Below are 17,421 nucleotides of genomic sequence, written 5' to 3'. Positions count from 1 at the left end.
ACATTAGAATAAAGTCCAAATATACTTAGAATTAAAAACCTCATTTAGAAGTCATTTTTAGGATGCTATGCAACCTTATGATCATCACTAAACACATTTTAATTCCTTACAGGTTTGAAGAAGTAATAGGTAACAGTGATTTCTTTTTCATTGATAAAATTTTTATTAAGCCAGTTTTGACTGAATTGAGGAAATGTCTAATGTCTAAACTTTAGGATTTATTTTTGGATAACTCAATATTGATTTTTTTCTTTGTAAAATATTTGCCCCGATTTCTCTTCTTATTGATTGATGTTATAAACATCAAATCGTTTTAGACTAGTTTTACTTTGTGGTTCTTCTTAGCTGTTCTGTAATTACTTTTGGTAATACCAGGTCTCTGCTTTTAGAGAATTTGAAGCTTTGAAAGGTAGTCTAGGTAGTCTCAATTTTTATTCTATTTATAGGAATTTTATAAGTGGACTTGTATAGTCCTCTGACTCATTTATAATTCTTCATATGTAGACACCTTTCAAAATTTTGCTTTTTTTTTTTTTTTTCTTGCATGCCTGGGTGGCTCAGTTAGTTAAGTATCTGCTTTTGGCTCAAGTCATGATCCCAGGGTCCTGGGATCGAGTCCTGCATCAGGTGCTTTGCTCAATGGGGAGCCTGTTTCTTCCTCTGCCTGCTGCTCCCCCTGCTTGTGCTCTCTCTCTCTGACAAATAAACAGAATCTTAAAAAATTTTTTGCTTTATATTTAAGTGAATGTATCTTGTCTTGGCTCTTGGCCGGATGATGACACAGTGAAAAAGAAGTTAAAGAGGATTTTATGCTAGTTTTGCATTTAGTTGTGGAAGCATTAACTACTAGTAATTCTAGGGACTTAAGTAACTGTCAGCGGTATTCTTAAAAAAAGAATTGCTATAAGATACATGAAATATAAGGATTAATATGAGATCCTTATAATGAGATAATAATGTTAGTAAGGATAATAGAAGAAAACTGTTAATGTTTTAATTTAATAGAACACATTATTTAATGTCAGTAATATCAGAGTAAAGCAACTAGCATAATAGACATGTAGCCCAATCATTGTTTTAAATTTTAGTGAAGCTTTTTAACAGTTGCATTTCATGGGCGCCTGGGTGGCTCAGTGGGTTAAGCCATTGCCTTCGGCTTGGGTCATGATCTCAGGGTCCTGGGATCGAGTCCCACATCGGGCTCTCTGCTCAGCAGGGAGCCTGCTTCCTCCCCTCTCTCTCTCTCTGCCTGCCTCTCTGCCTACTTGTGATTTCTCTCTGTCAAATAAATAAATAAAATCTTAAAAAAACAAACAAACAGTTGCATTTCATGAAATGGATTTCTTAATGTGCCTGGACCAAAGCTGTATGTTTGTGTGTGTGTGTGTAGTATAAGATATATATAATATATAAAAATATATATTTTAATAAACATATAAATAATTTTATAAATAAGTATTTATAAATAAATATATAAAATTTATATAATAAATATATGCAAATATACATATAAACATATATATAAATATATATGATTTGTATTTTTAAAAAATCTGATAAACTGTATACCATTGTGTGGCTTAATCATCTTAACACAGATCAATGGTTTCTGAGATTTAAAAAAAGAAAGCAAACTCCCAATCCAATTTTATAAAAATGGTGCTGGATACCACAGAACCAAGGGAAAAGTGAACTGGAAAAAGGAATATCTGTGGCTTTTATAAACCTCTTTTACAACTAGGAGAGGTTTTTTTTTTTTATCATGGGAAATAAGCTTAACTCAATAAGAAAAGAGAAAAGAGAAGATGCAAACCTAATAGTAAGGACTGAGGAATCTTGCGAAGATTACAGTGGAGAGAGTACTGGCTGCAAATAAATTCTGAATTGCCTCTGTCAGTCATGTTCTGTATTACAGTAACGAAGGCAGGGTAGAATGTAGCTTTTTCCTCTGTACGTAGACTATACTCAAGTGAAAAAGGAAAAGAAAAATGACCACGTTTCCTGTTGTTTGTGAAGCCAGCCTCATCTGATTTCACTTGTTCAAGCCACCATGTGTTTGTAGGAATTATTTTTCAACACCTATTTGTGTCAATTACTACTTACCAAATGGGTAAATGATGAAATCACCTGGGTAATAAAGTTGTGCTTAGAAGTATTAGACATTTTTGTATTTATGTTTATAACAGACTTTAAAATAGGGAGTTTATTAAAAAATTTGTTAAATACTGGAGTTTTTGTTGCCAGGAGAGCTAAAGACAATTTTTAGAGAGGCTAAATTGATTTATGGCGAGAATTTGTGTCCTGTAAATTCTGAAATTTCCTATTTTCATTTTTTATGGTTCCTTTTATTATACCCAATAGTAATAAAAGCTCTTTTTTTCCATTACACTGTTTTACAGTCTGGGTGATAGACTTCATTATTCATTCCTGGTAAATAAAAATTCACTGTATTCTCCAGTTTATACCTCTAGTCAGGTTGTCTCAGATGTCTGTTCTGAAACTGTTAAAGCCCTGGTTGTTGCTGCCCTCACTGAATATCTTTGAGGTTAACTGCAAAGTCAACCACAGCTGAGATGATGCGCATGGGCCGCTCTAAATATTGGTACATTTTACTATTTCTTGAAACTGCTGTGTAGTTTTATTTATTCTTAAATTAAAATACATCCAACATGGGGCTTGAATTCAGTATCCCAAGATCAAGAGTTGCTGCCTTGCTGACTGAGCCAACCAGCTGCCCCCAGGATAATAAATCATAAAGGACTCATAGATTTTCTTTGCTACTGTCTTTCAATACATGACTCAGTTTAAGTGATGTGATATTATGGTGCTTCTCTTGTCCAGATACTTGTCAAATACTTTGAGACTTTGACCCTTTAAGATTTTTTTTTTTGTTCTATAATAAAAAATACTTTGGGATCTTCACTTTACAGTCTTGAAATACAATGGCTGCTCTTTATTCCCCCCACACAGATAGGAATAAGTATTGTAATTAATTGTTAACAAACATATAATAAATTATTTACAGTAACCTATAGCAAAATATACTTACTATTAAATTTTAACAATTCAGTTCCTTAGAATTACCTTTCTGAGGGTGGATTATTACCATATTGGTTAGTGTGAAAGTGTCCATTGATGGGAAATATCAGGTGATAAAATCTGGAAAAACAGTTAAATAAACAGCCACTTTCTATTTATACAGCTGTTGACATTCTGCGGTAAACTTTGCACAGCTGTTTTGGAAACAGTGCTATGTAACACACTACTGAGAAATCTCTAGGATGCACTTCTGTGATATTTCCTCCCCTGTTTTTCTTGTGCGTTTTAGTGGACGAAATTTTGTGTATTCAAGTTTTGCTGCTTGACCGATTCCTTTAAGTTCACTTATATCCTCTGAGCTAGATCTGTTCTATTTTGAGGAGGAAATAATGTCATTGGAGGTGTTCTTTGGCCCAGTCCTTCAGCAGCATACACATCTGTTTTCATAACTTTTGTGAAACTTTTGGAACAGGCCCGTGGAAGCCAGGGCAGCAGATGTGGCGTGAGGAACAAACGAGGTCTGGATATGTTTTGTTAGTTCTGCTGCTGAATCGGATTGGCAGCTTCTACCCTGTGTTATGATAAAATAACGAGTAACAAAGGATGGAACAGGAGACATCCTTCTGTATATTACCTTCTTCAAAGAATAAATGCCCCCTTTCTTAAATGGAGTAGATTATCTAATTGGGCTTAACATGATTTAATGAGATATAAATCATGAAATAAAAATGAGATATAAATCATGAAATAAAAATCTCTTGGCAATATTTTGCAGTAGGAAAGGGGATGAAAATCAGCTAATAAATGATAAAATATGTGCTCATTTTGTGTTACACAAAGAACTCCCTTGTTCATAACGTTGGGGAACAGATATAATATAGTATATTTGTATTCCAAGCAAACCTGTATATACTTAAATTGACCTGTGGTATATATGAATTTGTGTTGGATTTTGTATTTTAACCTGAATTCCATTATAATTTCTGCCCTTGCTTTGTTGATTACAGTATGATTGGATACTAATGAGACAGTTTATGATTCCACTGGCTCTCTTAGGCAGTACTACTGAAAAAAAATTTTTTTTTGTGAACACTTTGATGTTCCGCTAGCACCCTCTGCTGGATATAAGAATTAATTCACCAGGCTAGAAGATTAAAAAAATATTTATTAGGAGGGCTTTAATTTAATTATGTCTGTCAACAAAGCCCATTCTTGGAAGGAGTTTGTTTAAAGATTTGAAAATTTTGTTGTTGACCTTACTGATTAATCAATAGTTTCAGAATAATAGTTTATAAAGTTGTTTTCTTCTGGACATTACATGCAAAGCAGGAAGGTATGAAAATAAAGATGTGATCTCTGGTTTATTATTTTAACCCATTTAGTTTTGGCCTAGGGAAAGAATAACAGAACCTCTTCTTGACTTTTGAAGTGAAAATCAGATAAATAATATGACATAACATACACATAAGAGATGAAAAGAAGACTTGGATTGTTGAATCTTTTATCAAGGAATGATAATATTCTGTATTTTAATAAAATGTAAGACTATTATTTTGATAAGAGAAGCTTTATGCATATGCTTTTTGGAATCTGAAAAGAAAATGAACATTGTTAGACTAGTTTCTTCCCTATATTTGTCTTTCTTAACTTTTTGCTTGTTCTGATTTTTTATTCTCCATGCCTACAGGTTATTTTCTTATCACTGGTTAGACTTATTTTGACTTACAGAGTCTAAGGCAAGCATACTGAGAAGTCATTTTTAATTTTTTGAGATCAGGGACTTCATTTTGTAGGGTTTACATTTAAAAAGTTTGTTTTAAAGTAGTATTGGGCTTACCTAGAGTTATGCTCATTTTAATCTGGCTAAACATAATAATTTTTGTGCTAACATAGGTACCATGTTTTAGACCTAAAATCAATAGGGATCACTTATTCTACGGACTCGAAGTCAGCATTTAGAGTGAATTATCAAGAAGCTTGATTTAGGTGGCTGTCACTACTTTGACATTTTCCTTCTTACACTCAGGATTCTTTGATCTTTTATTGAAATATATTTCACACATCATAACATTCATCCTATTAAAGTATACACTTGAGTAGTTTTTAGTATATTCACAAAGTTGTGCAACTATTCCCACTATCTAATTCCAGAATATTCTCATCACCCCAGTAAGAAACTCCGTGTTGATTAGCAGTCACTGCTCATTCCTCCCTCCCACCCTGGCTGCTGGCAACCACTTAACACACTTTCTATCCTTATGGATTTGCCTGTTTTGGACATTTCATATAAATGAAGTCATACAATAATACTTGGTCTTTTGTGTCTAGTTTCACTTAACATATGTCTTCAAGGCTCATCTATGTCATAGCATTTATTGGTACTTTTTTTTCCCGCTGAATACATTCCACTGTAGGAATATACCATATTTTGTTCAGTTGATGGACATTTAGGTTTTTTTCTACCTTTTGGCTATTACGAAAAATGCTCATATGAACATTTGTGTATAAGTCTTTATTTGAACATGTTATTATTTTGCTGGAATATATACCCAGGAGTAGAAATGCATGGTCATATGGTAATTGTTTAATTTTTTAAGAAACTGACAAACTGTTTTCCATAGTGGTGGCACCAATTTACATTCCCACCAGTAATGTAGGAGGTTTCCAATTTCTCTACATCCTCACCAATACTTACTACTTTCTATTTTTTAAAATTAAAAAAACACTACCCTAGTGTGTGTGTGAAGATATATCTCTTTGTGGTTTGGGTGTGTATTTCTCTGATAGCTAATAATGTTATCCATCATTTAATATAATTATTGGCTATTTTTGTATCTTCTTTGGAGAAATGTCTATTCAAGCCCTTTACTAATTTGTTTATTTATTTATCTGAGAGAGAGAGAGTGAGTGAGAGGAGGGACGGGGGGAAGCAGGCACTTAACTGACTGAGCCACCAGGTGCCTCTACTCATTTTTTTAAAAAATTGAATTATTTATCTTTTTATTGTAAGAGTTTGTATATTCTGCATACTAGACTCTTATCAGATATATGATTATCTTCTCCTGTCCTCTAGGTTACCTTTTACTTTTTGATTAAGTTCTTTGATGCTCAAAATGTAAAATTTTGATGAAGTCTAATTTATCTATTTTTTTTTTCTTTTGTTGCTCATGCTTTTGGTGTCATATTTCAGAATCTGTTGCCAAATCCGAGATCATGAATTCTGTTTTCTTCTAAGAGTTTCATGGTTTTTAGCTTTATATTTAGGCCATTGATCCTTTTGAATTCATATTTCTATATGTTGTGATGGAGGTTTACAAATTTATTTTTTTGCTTGTGTATATCCCATTGTCTCCGCACTGCTTAGTGAAAGAATGATTCTTTCTCATTGAATGGTCATGGCTCTCTTGTCAAAAATTTATTGACCATTGACACATGGGCTTATTTCTGGACTCCCAGTTCTTTTCTATGGATCTATATGTGTGTCCTTCTGCCAGTTCCACAGTGTTTTGATCATTGTAGCTTTGTAGTAGTATTAAAATCAAGAAATGTGAGTCTTCCGACTTTGTTCTTTCTTTTCAAGATGATCATGTTAACTTTCCGAGAAGTGCTTTAATAAAATTATTTGGCTTTAATCCTGTGTTTTTCACACACTTATGATGATGAAATGGCCTTTTCATATCATAGCTAATCATATCCCATGGGACTAATATTTGGTATGAAACATGTTTTGAGAAAGTAGAGGTGAATATGAAGGCAATATTTGCTTTGATTATCTTAATATTTAATGATATAGGTAGGAATTGATTGATTTAAACTCCCAGCTTCCCACTGACTTTTTCTGCTTAGCCATGAATTGCTTAATTCATTCTAATGATTTTTTGTCATCAAAATAGAATTTTGTTAGGTAAATAATGATACCAGCACCATACTTTCCCACCATACTTCCTTTGTTTTTGTTTAAAAATTTTTTCAGTATGGAAAATTTAAATCATGCATGAAAGTAGAGAGAATACCAAAATAAGCTGCATGTGCCTATCGCTCAGCTTTAACAATGATCAACTAATGGCCAATATTATTTAATGAATATCAACTTCCTCTTGTAATGCCCACCTTGATTATTTTAAAGCAAATCCAAATATCATATAATTTCATCCATGAACATTGTAGTATATATTTTAAAAGGTAAGAGTTTAAAAAAATACCAATTTAAAAAAATATTTTTTTAAAGTAAGTTTTATGCCCAATGTGGGGCTGAACTCATGACCTTGAGATCAAGAGTTGTATTATCTATCAACTGAAACAGCCAAACACCTCAATACCAATTATAGTTATACCTAAAAAAGTACTAATAACTCCTTAGTTTTAAATTTTTCATTACAAGATTTTTTGAATCTTGAGTTATAATATTTGATAATATATGAATATTTACTAGTTTCATCTTTCAGTGGAATGCCTGTTATTTCAAAATACTCTAGTAGTATAGGATATAAGTGTCAGATTTTACCTTTAAAGATGTTATACTCTACTAACTGAAAATATGAATTTATAGTTTTGGATTTAAATTATCTTTAGACCCAAAAGATCACATTTAGACTTACTGCTTTGTTTGCCTTCTAGAAAAAAAGTCTGTGTAGTAACTCATTAAGGATGAATTAACTCATTAACAAATATGATTGACAGGGTTGCAAAATCTAAGTAAAGCAAATAAGTCAGTGTAAAAAATATTATGTGAATTTCATATTTTAAAACACAGAGTGATTGAATCCTGAAGCAAAATTGCTTCTTGACTATGAAGGCCATTAGTGGCAAGAGGTATCTACAAAGGTCTCTAGAGAAGAAGGGATATTTGTGTTTATGCTCTACTCTATAATGAGATATTATGGGAATCTGTTTTGCTCGAGGAAAGGTGTAGTCATTTCTTACTTATTCACATATGGCTTGCTTAATTTATGAATTATCCAGTTTTTGCTTATGCTCCTTCTTTCTGTGATTCTATAAAAAAATTTGTGGAAGGAAAGAGGAAAAAGCAATTAATCAAGTTGTGCATTAAAAAAAAAAAACTTCAGCTTAAGCTAAATGATAAAGTAAATATAATTAATAGAAACTTACTTCTGGTCCAGATTTTACTTGAAAAGGAAATGAAATTAGTAATGCCTTACTCCATCACTGTTGAGCCATCCTTATTTGACAGACGGGACTTTAGGCATGGTTTTCTTTGCTACTGTTATCCTGAGACATCTGCAATGGGGGGGGGGGTCCCTGTAACCCTACTTGCCCAGCCCCCACCAGGCTTTTGGCTATGACCATTCCCTCTTTGAGACTAGGAATCCAGTGCTTCCCATGGTTGCATTTTCTCAACAGAAATGGCTTTCAGAAAAAAAGCTTCTGACTTCTAATCCTGGCCAGAAGTTGACTCTTGCCTGAAAATTGATAAATTGGACTTAAGGATAATGAAAACTTCTGTTTCATGAAAGATGCTTTTAATGGTATGAAGAGACAAGCTGTAGACTTGGAGTAAATATTTGCAAATCACATATCCAGTAAATGACTTGTATGCAGATCATATAAACTCTTAAAACTCAATAATAAGAAAACAAACAGGGGCGTGTGGGTGGCTCAGTCAGTTAAGGGTCTGCCTTTGGCTCAGGTCATGATCCCAGAGTCCTGGGATAGAGCCCCTCGTCAGGCCCCATCCTGGTGAGGGAGTCTGCTTCTCTCTTTCTCTCTCTGCCTCTTACCCAGGCTTGTGCTCTCTCTCGCACTATCTTTCTCTCTCAAATAAATGAATAAAATCTTGGGGGAAAAAAAGAAAACTACCCAATTAAAAATTGGAGAGAATGAAAAGACAACTGACAGAATGGGAGAAGATATTTACAAATGACATATCAGATAAAGAGGTAGTATCCAAAATCTATAAAGAACTTACCAAACTCAACAACCAAAGAACAAATAATCCAATCAAGAAATGGGCAGAGGACATGAACAGACATTTCTGCAAAGAAGACATCCAGATGGCCAACAGACACATGAAAAAAATGCTCCACATCACTCAGCATCAGGGAAATACAAATCAAAACCACAATGAGATACCACCTCACACCAGTCAGAATGGCTAAAATTAACAAGTCAAGAAATGACAGATGCTGGAGGGGATGCAGAGAGAGGGGAACCCTCCTACACTGTTGGTGGGAAAGCAAGCTGGTGCAACCACTCTGGAAAACAGTGTGGAGGTTCCTCAAAAAACTGAAAATAGAGCTACCCTATGACCCAGTGATTGCACTACTGGGTATATATCCCAAAGATACAAACATGGTGCTCCGAAGGGGCACGTGCACCCTAATGTTTATAGCAACAATGTCCACAATAGCCAAACTATGAAAAGAATCCAGATGTCCATCAACAAGATGAATGGATAAAGAAGAGGTGGTGTATATATACACAATGGAATACTATGCAGCCATCAAAAGAAATGAAATCTTGCCATTTGTGACGATGTGGATGGAACTAGAGGGTATTATGCTTAGCGAGATAAGTCAATCAGAGAAAGACAACTATCATATGATCTCCCTGATATGAGGAAGTGGAGATGCAATGTGAGGGGCTTGGGGGGTAGGAAAAGAAAAAAAATGAAAGAAGATGGGATTGGGAGGCAGACAAACCATAAAAGACTCAATCTCAAAAAACAGACTGAGGGTTGCTGGGGGTTAGAGGCGATGGGAGAGGGTGGTGGGGATATGGACATTGGGGAGGGTATGTGCTATGATGAGTGCTGTGAAATGTGTAAACCTGGCGATTCACAGACCTGTATCCCTGGGGATAAAAATATGTTATATGTTTAATTAAAAACTAAATAAAATTAAAAAAAATGCTAATACTAAAAAAAAAAAAGAAAAGAAAAGAAAAGAAAAGACATCCAGATGGCCAACAGACACATGAAAAAGTGTTCCACATCATTCGGCATCAGGGAACTACAAATCAAAACCAAAATGAGATACCAGTCAGAATGGCTAAAATTAACAAGTCAGGAAATGACAGATGTTGGTGAGGGTGCGGAGAAAGGGGAACCCTCCTACACTGTTGGTGGGAATGTAAGCTGGTGCAGCCACTCTGGAAGACAGTATGGAGGTTCCTCAAAAAGTTGAAAATAGAGCTACCCTGTGACCCAGCAGTCGCACTACTGGATATTTACCCCAGAGACACAGATGTAGTGATCTGAAGGGGCACATGCACCCAAATGTTTATAGCAGCAATGTCCACAATAGCCAAACTGTAGAAAGAACCTAGATGTCCATCAACAGATGAATGGATAAAGATGGAGAGATACATATATATATACACACACACACATATATACATGTATACATACACACGTATATATACATATATACATGTATATACACATATGTATATACATGTATATATGTGTATATGTATACATGTATATATACACATATACACACACATATACACACACACACACACACACATACACACAACGGAATACTATGCAGCCATCAAAGGAAACGAAATCTTGCCATTTGCAATGACGTGGATGGAACCAGAGGGTATTTTGCTACGTAAAATAAGTCAGAGAAAGATAGTTATCATATGATCTCTCTGATATGAGGAATTTGAGAGGCAGGGCAGGGGGTTGTGCGGGGTAGAAAAGGAAAAAAATAAAACAGGAGGGAGACAAACCATAAGAGACTCTTACAAACTTCGGGGTGCCTGGGTGGCTTAGTGGGTTAAAGCCGCTGCCTTCGGCTCAGGTCATGATCTCAGGGTCCTGGGATCGAGTCCCGCATCAGGCTCTCTGCTCGGCAGGGAGCCTGCTTCCTCCCCCCTCTCTCTGCCTGCCTCTCTGCCTACTTGATCTCTCTCTGTCAAGTAAATAAATAAAATCTTTAAAAAAAAAAAAAAAAGAAACAAACTTAGGGTTGTTGGGGTGGGGGAATAGGGATAGGGTGGTTGGGTTATGGACATTGGGGAGGGCATGTGCTATGTATGGTAAGTGCTGTGAAATCTGTAAGCCTGATGAGTCACAGACCTGTACCTCTGGGGGCAAATAATACATTACATGTTAATAAAGGTAAAATAAAAATAAAAATAACAAAAAAAAAGTGGAGAGAAGATCTGAACAGATACTTCAGCATAGAAGATATGCAAATGGTAAATAAATATTTGAGAAGATGTTCAATGGCATTAGTTATTAGAGAAATGCAAATTGAAACTGAAGTGAAATGCCATTACATGTCTATTTGAAGGTCTTAAATCCCCTCCTCCCCCAAAATGAAAAAACAAAAATTGACCATGCCAAGTGTTGGAGAGGATGTATAAAATTATAAGCAAGCTGGAAAAGTTTGGATGTTTCATAAAACATTAAACATACACTCACCAAGTGACCCTGTCATTCTTCCCTTCACTTTATGGCTCTAAGAAATCAAAGTGTTATATAAACACTTGTATATGAAGGCTCATAGCAGTTTCATTTGTAACAGCACAAACTGGAAACAAGGCAAATGTACATGAATTGGTGAACAGATAAATCAGTGTGGTGTCTCATCAACACAGTGAACACTTTAATAGTAAAAAGAAATAAGCTATCGATAAATGCAACCACATGGTGAATCTCAGAATAATTATGCTGGGGGAAAGAAGCCAGGCAATAAAGAGTACACGCTGTATGACTCAACTTATATGAAATTCTGGAAAATACAAAGTGATCAGTAGTGACAAAAAGCAGATCAGTGGTTACTTGGGGGTGGGGATGGGGGTTGGTGAGAGCTGGATGAAGACGTTACCAAGAGATACAAGGAATCTTTTAGGGGTCTTGGGAATATTTCTTATCTTCATTATGGCAGTGATTCCATGGGTGTGCATGTATCTATCTATATAGATTCATATAGATATACTTTTTTATAGATACACTTTTTTTTTTCAGATTTTATTTTATTTATTTGACAGAGAGAGACAGTGAGAGAGGGAATACAAGCCGGGGGAGTGGGTGAGGGAGAAGCAAACTTTCTGCTGAGCCGGGAGCCCAATGAGGGGCTCGATCCCTCGACCCTGGGCTTATGACCTGAGCTGAAGGTGGATGCTTAACAACTGAGCCACCGAGGCGCGCGCGCGCGCGTGTGTGTGTGTGTATAAAATTACACTCTTTTAAATATGTGCAGTTTATTATATATAGATTATATGTCAAAAAATTAAAAAAGCAAGGTCTGGAGCATTCTCCCCGAGCATGATTTTCTAATGTGCCTTTTACATTTATAGCCTCATTTTTTTATAGCCTCAAAAATGAGGCTATGGTAACCTAAAGTGTGATCCACATTCATGTTTTTTTTAAAAATCCTTAATTTTAATTCCAGTATAGTTTACATAGGGTGCTATGTTAGTTTCAGGTACAAAATCCAACAGTTCTATACATGACTCAGTGCTCATCATGAGTAAGTGTCCTCCTTCATCGTCATCACTTATTTTACCCATCCTGGCTCCTACCTCTCCTCTGGTCACCCTCAGTTTGTTCTCTCTAGTCAAGTCTATTTTTTGGTTTGTCTCTCTCTCTCTTTTTTCCTTTGCTTATTTGTTTTGTTTCCTAAATTCGACATACAAGTTAAGTCCTATGGTATTTGTTTTTTTCTAAGTGACTTATTTCATTAGCATTATTATACTCTCTAGCTCCATCCCTGTGGTGCAAAGATCTATGTCCACTTTAAATACCAATGTTTGTGAGTTTAAACTTTGAATTTGTTTTTAGGCAACTACTCTAAGAGTGAGGAAACTAGAAGAAAATATTGAAGCAGAGAGAGCAGCACATTTGGAATCAAAATTTAATTCTGAAATTATTCAGGTAAAATGTAAACAAAAATTCTTTTGTGTGGATTTTATTAAGTTGGGAAAAGGAGCATTCTGTTCAGACAGCTCAGGTTTACATTTAGAATGGGTAGCGTAGGGGCACCTGGTGGGGCTCAGTCAGTCAAGGCCCTGACTCTGGATTTAGGCTCAGATCATGATCTCAAGGTCATGGGATCGAGCCCCATGAGGGGTTCTGAGCTCAGTGCAGAGTCTACATAGGATTCTCTCCTTCTTCCTTTGCCTCTCCCCCAGGCACTCTCTCTCTCTCTCTCTCTCAAATAAATAAATACAATTTAAAAAAAAGAATGGATATCATATTGTTAAGACACTAATTTTGCTATCAGGATATGGCTGAGCCTGGTTTTGTTAGAGGAGGGATTGGCACACTCTAGCCCACAGGCCGTATCTCACCCAATGCCTATTCAAGCGGGTTTTGTCTTGTCTGTGGGGCTTTTGGGCTGTAGTGGCAAAGGGGGATGATTATAACAGAGACATTATGGCCTGCAAAGTCCAAAGTATTTACCATCTGGCCTGTAACAGAATGATTTGCTGATCAGAGTGTTCTTTTCATCAAGAGCCATGGGATGAATTTCTTTTTGCAAACATTTAAAAAATATGCACCTTCATTTATAGAGTGTATATCCTGTGCACACTGCTTGTCACTTGTATTAAGAGCTGAAGGTATAACGGCGAAGAAACGACTCTTGGAACTTACTTCCTTTATCTGAAATACTGTATATTTGTCTGTATCAGTATAGATATATAGATAAATGTATAGGTAGAAACATAAAATACTAAAATATAAAATGTTATGAAAGCATAATAAAGAAGGTTATATCTGAGAGGGGAATTAATTGAAGGAATCCTAAGCAAAGTGTCCTCCAGGTCTTAGAGAATGAGAAGTAATTTCTTTTTTTTTTTTTTTTAAGAATTTTATTTATTTGACAGAGAGATCACAAGTAGGCAGAGAGGCAGGCAGAGAGAGAGGAAGGGAAGCAGGCCCCTGCTGAGCAGAGAGCCCGATGTGGGACTCGATCCCAGGACCCTGAGATCATGACCTGAGCCGAAGGCAGTGGCTTAACCCACTGAGCCACCCAGGCACCCCGAGAAGTAATTTCTAAGGGAAGAGAAGGCATTCCAACAGGGGCTTGGCAAACTACTGCCCATGGACCATGTCTGGCCCATGGCCTGTGTTGTGTATAAAATTTCATATGAAGTTCCAGAAATCTAACGTCTTAGTTTATTAATTTTTTTTGAAGTAGGCTCCACACCCAGCATGGGGCTTGAACTCAGAACCCTGAGATCAAGAGTCACAAGCCCTCCTGACTGAGCCAGGTGCCCCTCAGTTCCTTAATTTAATTTGAATTATTTTTAAGATTTACACTTTTCCCTTATATTAAATTTTAATAAACTTTGCAAAATTATACCTTATTGTTTAAATGGGTCTTAATATAGGATGCAATTAAGCTTATAAGAATTATATAATAAAATTTTTAAAAATTTCTATCTTTAATGAAATGTCCCCCTTACCTGTAAAATTCTCAGGTCCATGTATTTGAGTGCATTTTGTATTTTAAGCAAACTTGTGCAAGCTAAGCCTGGATCCCAGTGAGGGGCTTGAGCTCATGACCCTGAGATCAAGACCAGAGCTGAGATCAAGAGTTAAACACTTAACTGACTGAGTAACCCAAGTGCCCCTACCTTTTTTTTTAAATGATTGAATCACCCAAAATGGCATCAATAAGCAATAAGCCTAAAGTTTTAAATTTATGAAGGAAGTATAATTCCAAATTAAGTTTTTCAATGTAGTTATAATTTATACCTGGGGATATATAGTTATTAGCTACAAAAATAAAGATTATTACATGTATATTTTTTATTAAAATTTATATTTGATATTTAACTCCACATTATGATGCAGAAAAAAGCCAAAGTTTATATTTGACCCATATATCTATAAATATTGACAAGTATTTTCAGTAAGGTACATCTAGTAAAATTCAGTTTCAGATTAGTTTAAAAGCAAATGAGACCACTAAATAGTTGTAATTAATCACCATCTTAGCTTAAACTGTAGTTAAATGTATATTTGAAATATGTTGTTAAATTTATTCTCATAAAAATGAGAAAATAGAATCAAAGAGTTGACTCAGAATTATTAATTTGAAGCTGACTTCTCTTTCAGTTGGCTTGGTTTATCATTTGTGATTGAGTGTGCTTATTTTCTGAAAGAAGATAGCAATGCAGACAGAAGAAAATGTTTTCTAGATCTATTATTTCACTTGTCAACATTGGATTCAGACAAAACAGCAAAGAAAGATAAAATTTAAAAGACCAAATTTGAAAATTTACCAAGCTGTATCTCCAGCTCTATTCTGTGTCCTTACTTTAGTGTAAGAATGTTTTGATTATTCCAAAATATTTTTGAAGAATTACAAATAATAATTTCTGGTGCTTACTGTTTGTATGGATTGATTTACAAAATAATTTCCTGTTGTTCTAGGCTTCTTTTCTTGGTGACTTCATCTTTCTTACCTCGGATTGGCTTTTGCCCTCCCCAGGAGGCTTGTTCTTAGCTTTCCTCTGATTTTATGGCCCTTTGTGCCTGTTTCTGTGATAGGAAACACCACATTCTGTCATGATCTCTCCTCTCCTAAAGACTAGGAGCTCCTCGAAACTAGGACTGTCTATTTTCGTGATTATTGTATATCTTGAGCACTAGCTCACTGCCTGGCACATATTAAGTACTGAATAAATATTTATCCAAAAATTTATTAAATAAACATATATACATATGTAATATTAAATATATATTAGATGAATATTATCTCATTAGATCTTTGTAATAACCCTGTAGGTAGTCTGTTTGTTATTATTATTACCACCATTATTTATTGTTTACAGATGAGGAACCTCTGGCCTTTGGAGTTTTAGTAATATACTACAGGTCACAAAAGTTTGTAGAGCTGTGAGCTTTATGGTTCTGAAGCCCATATTCTATTTAGTGTAAAACATTTTCTACCACTCCCCACTTTTTCTGGCCCTAGCAGTCTATTTTTTAGTTTTTAAATTTAATTTTCTGAAAAAGGTAAAATATCCACCTGTTCAAAAATCCAAACAATATTAAATGATCGAGAACTCTTGCTTTCACTCCTATTGCTCCTTTTGCTCCACCATGTTGCCTGCTACTTAATTTTTCCCACTTGTTTACCCAAAATATAGCATACTGTATACACTGATGTGGACGTTGCTTTTTCAGTCTGTGTTAACACCACGTGGAGAGCCACATGGAGAGCTTCCTTTTCAAAAGTTGTTTTACAGCTTTTTTTTATAGCTACATGTTATTCTTTAATGGGAATGTAATTGTTTATCTGTTCTACTGTCGATGTTTATGTAGAATCTATCAAAGTGTTTTATTATGTAAAGTTTCAAGTATATACAGAAGTAGAGAGAATGGTACAATGGGCTCCCCCCCACCCCCTCACCGCTCCCCCCATCTACTCCCCAGCCCCATAGCATTTTGAAGCAAATCCTAGATATCATATAACTACACTCATTAATATTTTAGTCAAATAGTATTTTTTGGTAATATAAGTAATAAAAACAAGTAATACAAGTTTTACTTTTCTATAGTAAAAAATCTCTAGGAATAAAAAAGATGTTAACTTTCATGGGCTTCTAAACATGGGACTGTAATGATGTTTCTCATAAGAGGGGAAGGCTATTTCCCTTTTGTTTCCTCAAACCACTAATTTCATTATGTTTTATAAAAGAAGTCTCCAAATGGAATAGTAGGTCAAAATTCAGCACTTTGATCAGGCATTTCCAGAGCACAGTTAACTATTCTTCCCCTCTTCCTCCCTTCCATTAAACACGTTGAGAAAGGGAATACACTGTCTTTTGTTTATTTTCCTTTTTAAACCAAAGCAGAAAGGAAGAAGTGTTTGGATGAATGATAAACTGCTGCTAATAAAGAGCTCTATTCAGTCTGACTAGCCTTTGAAGCTAGCATTTCCTTGCTCGTTTTAACTACTTCTCTGTCATCTGGCAGTTACGGATTCGAGACCTTGAAGGCGCTTTGCAGGTGGAAAAGGCCAGCCAAGCAGAAGCTGTTGCAGATTTGGAAATGATCAAGAATGAATTCAAAGAAGTTGAAAGTGCATATGAGCGAGAAAAGCATAACGCGCAAGAGAGCTTTGCAAAACTGAGTTTGTAAGTGTTTTATTGTAGAATTCTTTATAAAGAATTTATGAAGCTTACATGAGTATGACGGTGTAGTATTTTAGATATAGCTCTCATTAGTGTCTGTGCTAGATTGCAGATAAATGATTTCATAAAACATACCTAGACTTCTCTGTATAGGTAAACATGGAAATGCTTTTTTTGGCTTTTGAAGTATAATGGCTATTCCATGTAGTCTCTGAAGTGCAGTTTTTACACTAGAGAGTAAATGTGTTAATGTATTTTGCATTTATTGATATAATACAGTATCTTAAAGATCTTGATTTCTAGGCCACCTAAAAAAAG

The 17,421-nt window shown here is 35.1% G+C and overlaps 1 protein-coding gene across 8 annotated transcripts in view; it reads left to right on the top strand.

Annotated features, from left to right (window-relative positions):
* The window catches only part of CCDC171 (coiled-coil domain containing 171), a 299,073-nt gene that overhangs the window by 57,048 nt on the left and 224,604 nt on the right, over window positions 1–17,421 (top strand). For 7 of the 8 annotated variants that reach the window (XM_059141859.1, XM_059141862.1, XM_059141858.1 and 4 more), the window contains 2 exons: window positions 12,797–12,889; window positions 16,946–17,106. In XM_059141859.1, coding sequence (XP_058997842.1) covers window positions 12,797–12,889; window positions 16,946–17,106 — 254 coding nt within the window. The remainder of the gene's footprint in view (window positions 1–12,796; window positions 12,890–16,945; window positions 17,107–17,421) is intronic. The other variant, XM_059141860.1, reaches the window with a different exon arrangement.

This window comes from Mustela lutreola, chromosome 12 (genome assembly GCF_030435805.1).
Source record: "Mustela lutreola isolate mMusLut2 chromosome 12, mMusLut2.pri, whole genome shotgun sequence".
In the NCBI taxonomy this organism is placed as follows: domain Eukaryota; kingdom Metazoa; phylum Chordata; class Mammalia; order Carnivora; family Mustelidae; genus Mustela; species Mustela lutreola.
This window is presented reverse-complemented; position numbering and strand designations above follow the sequence as displayed.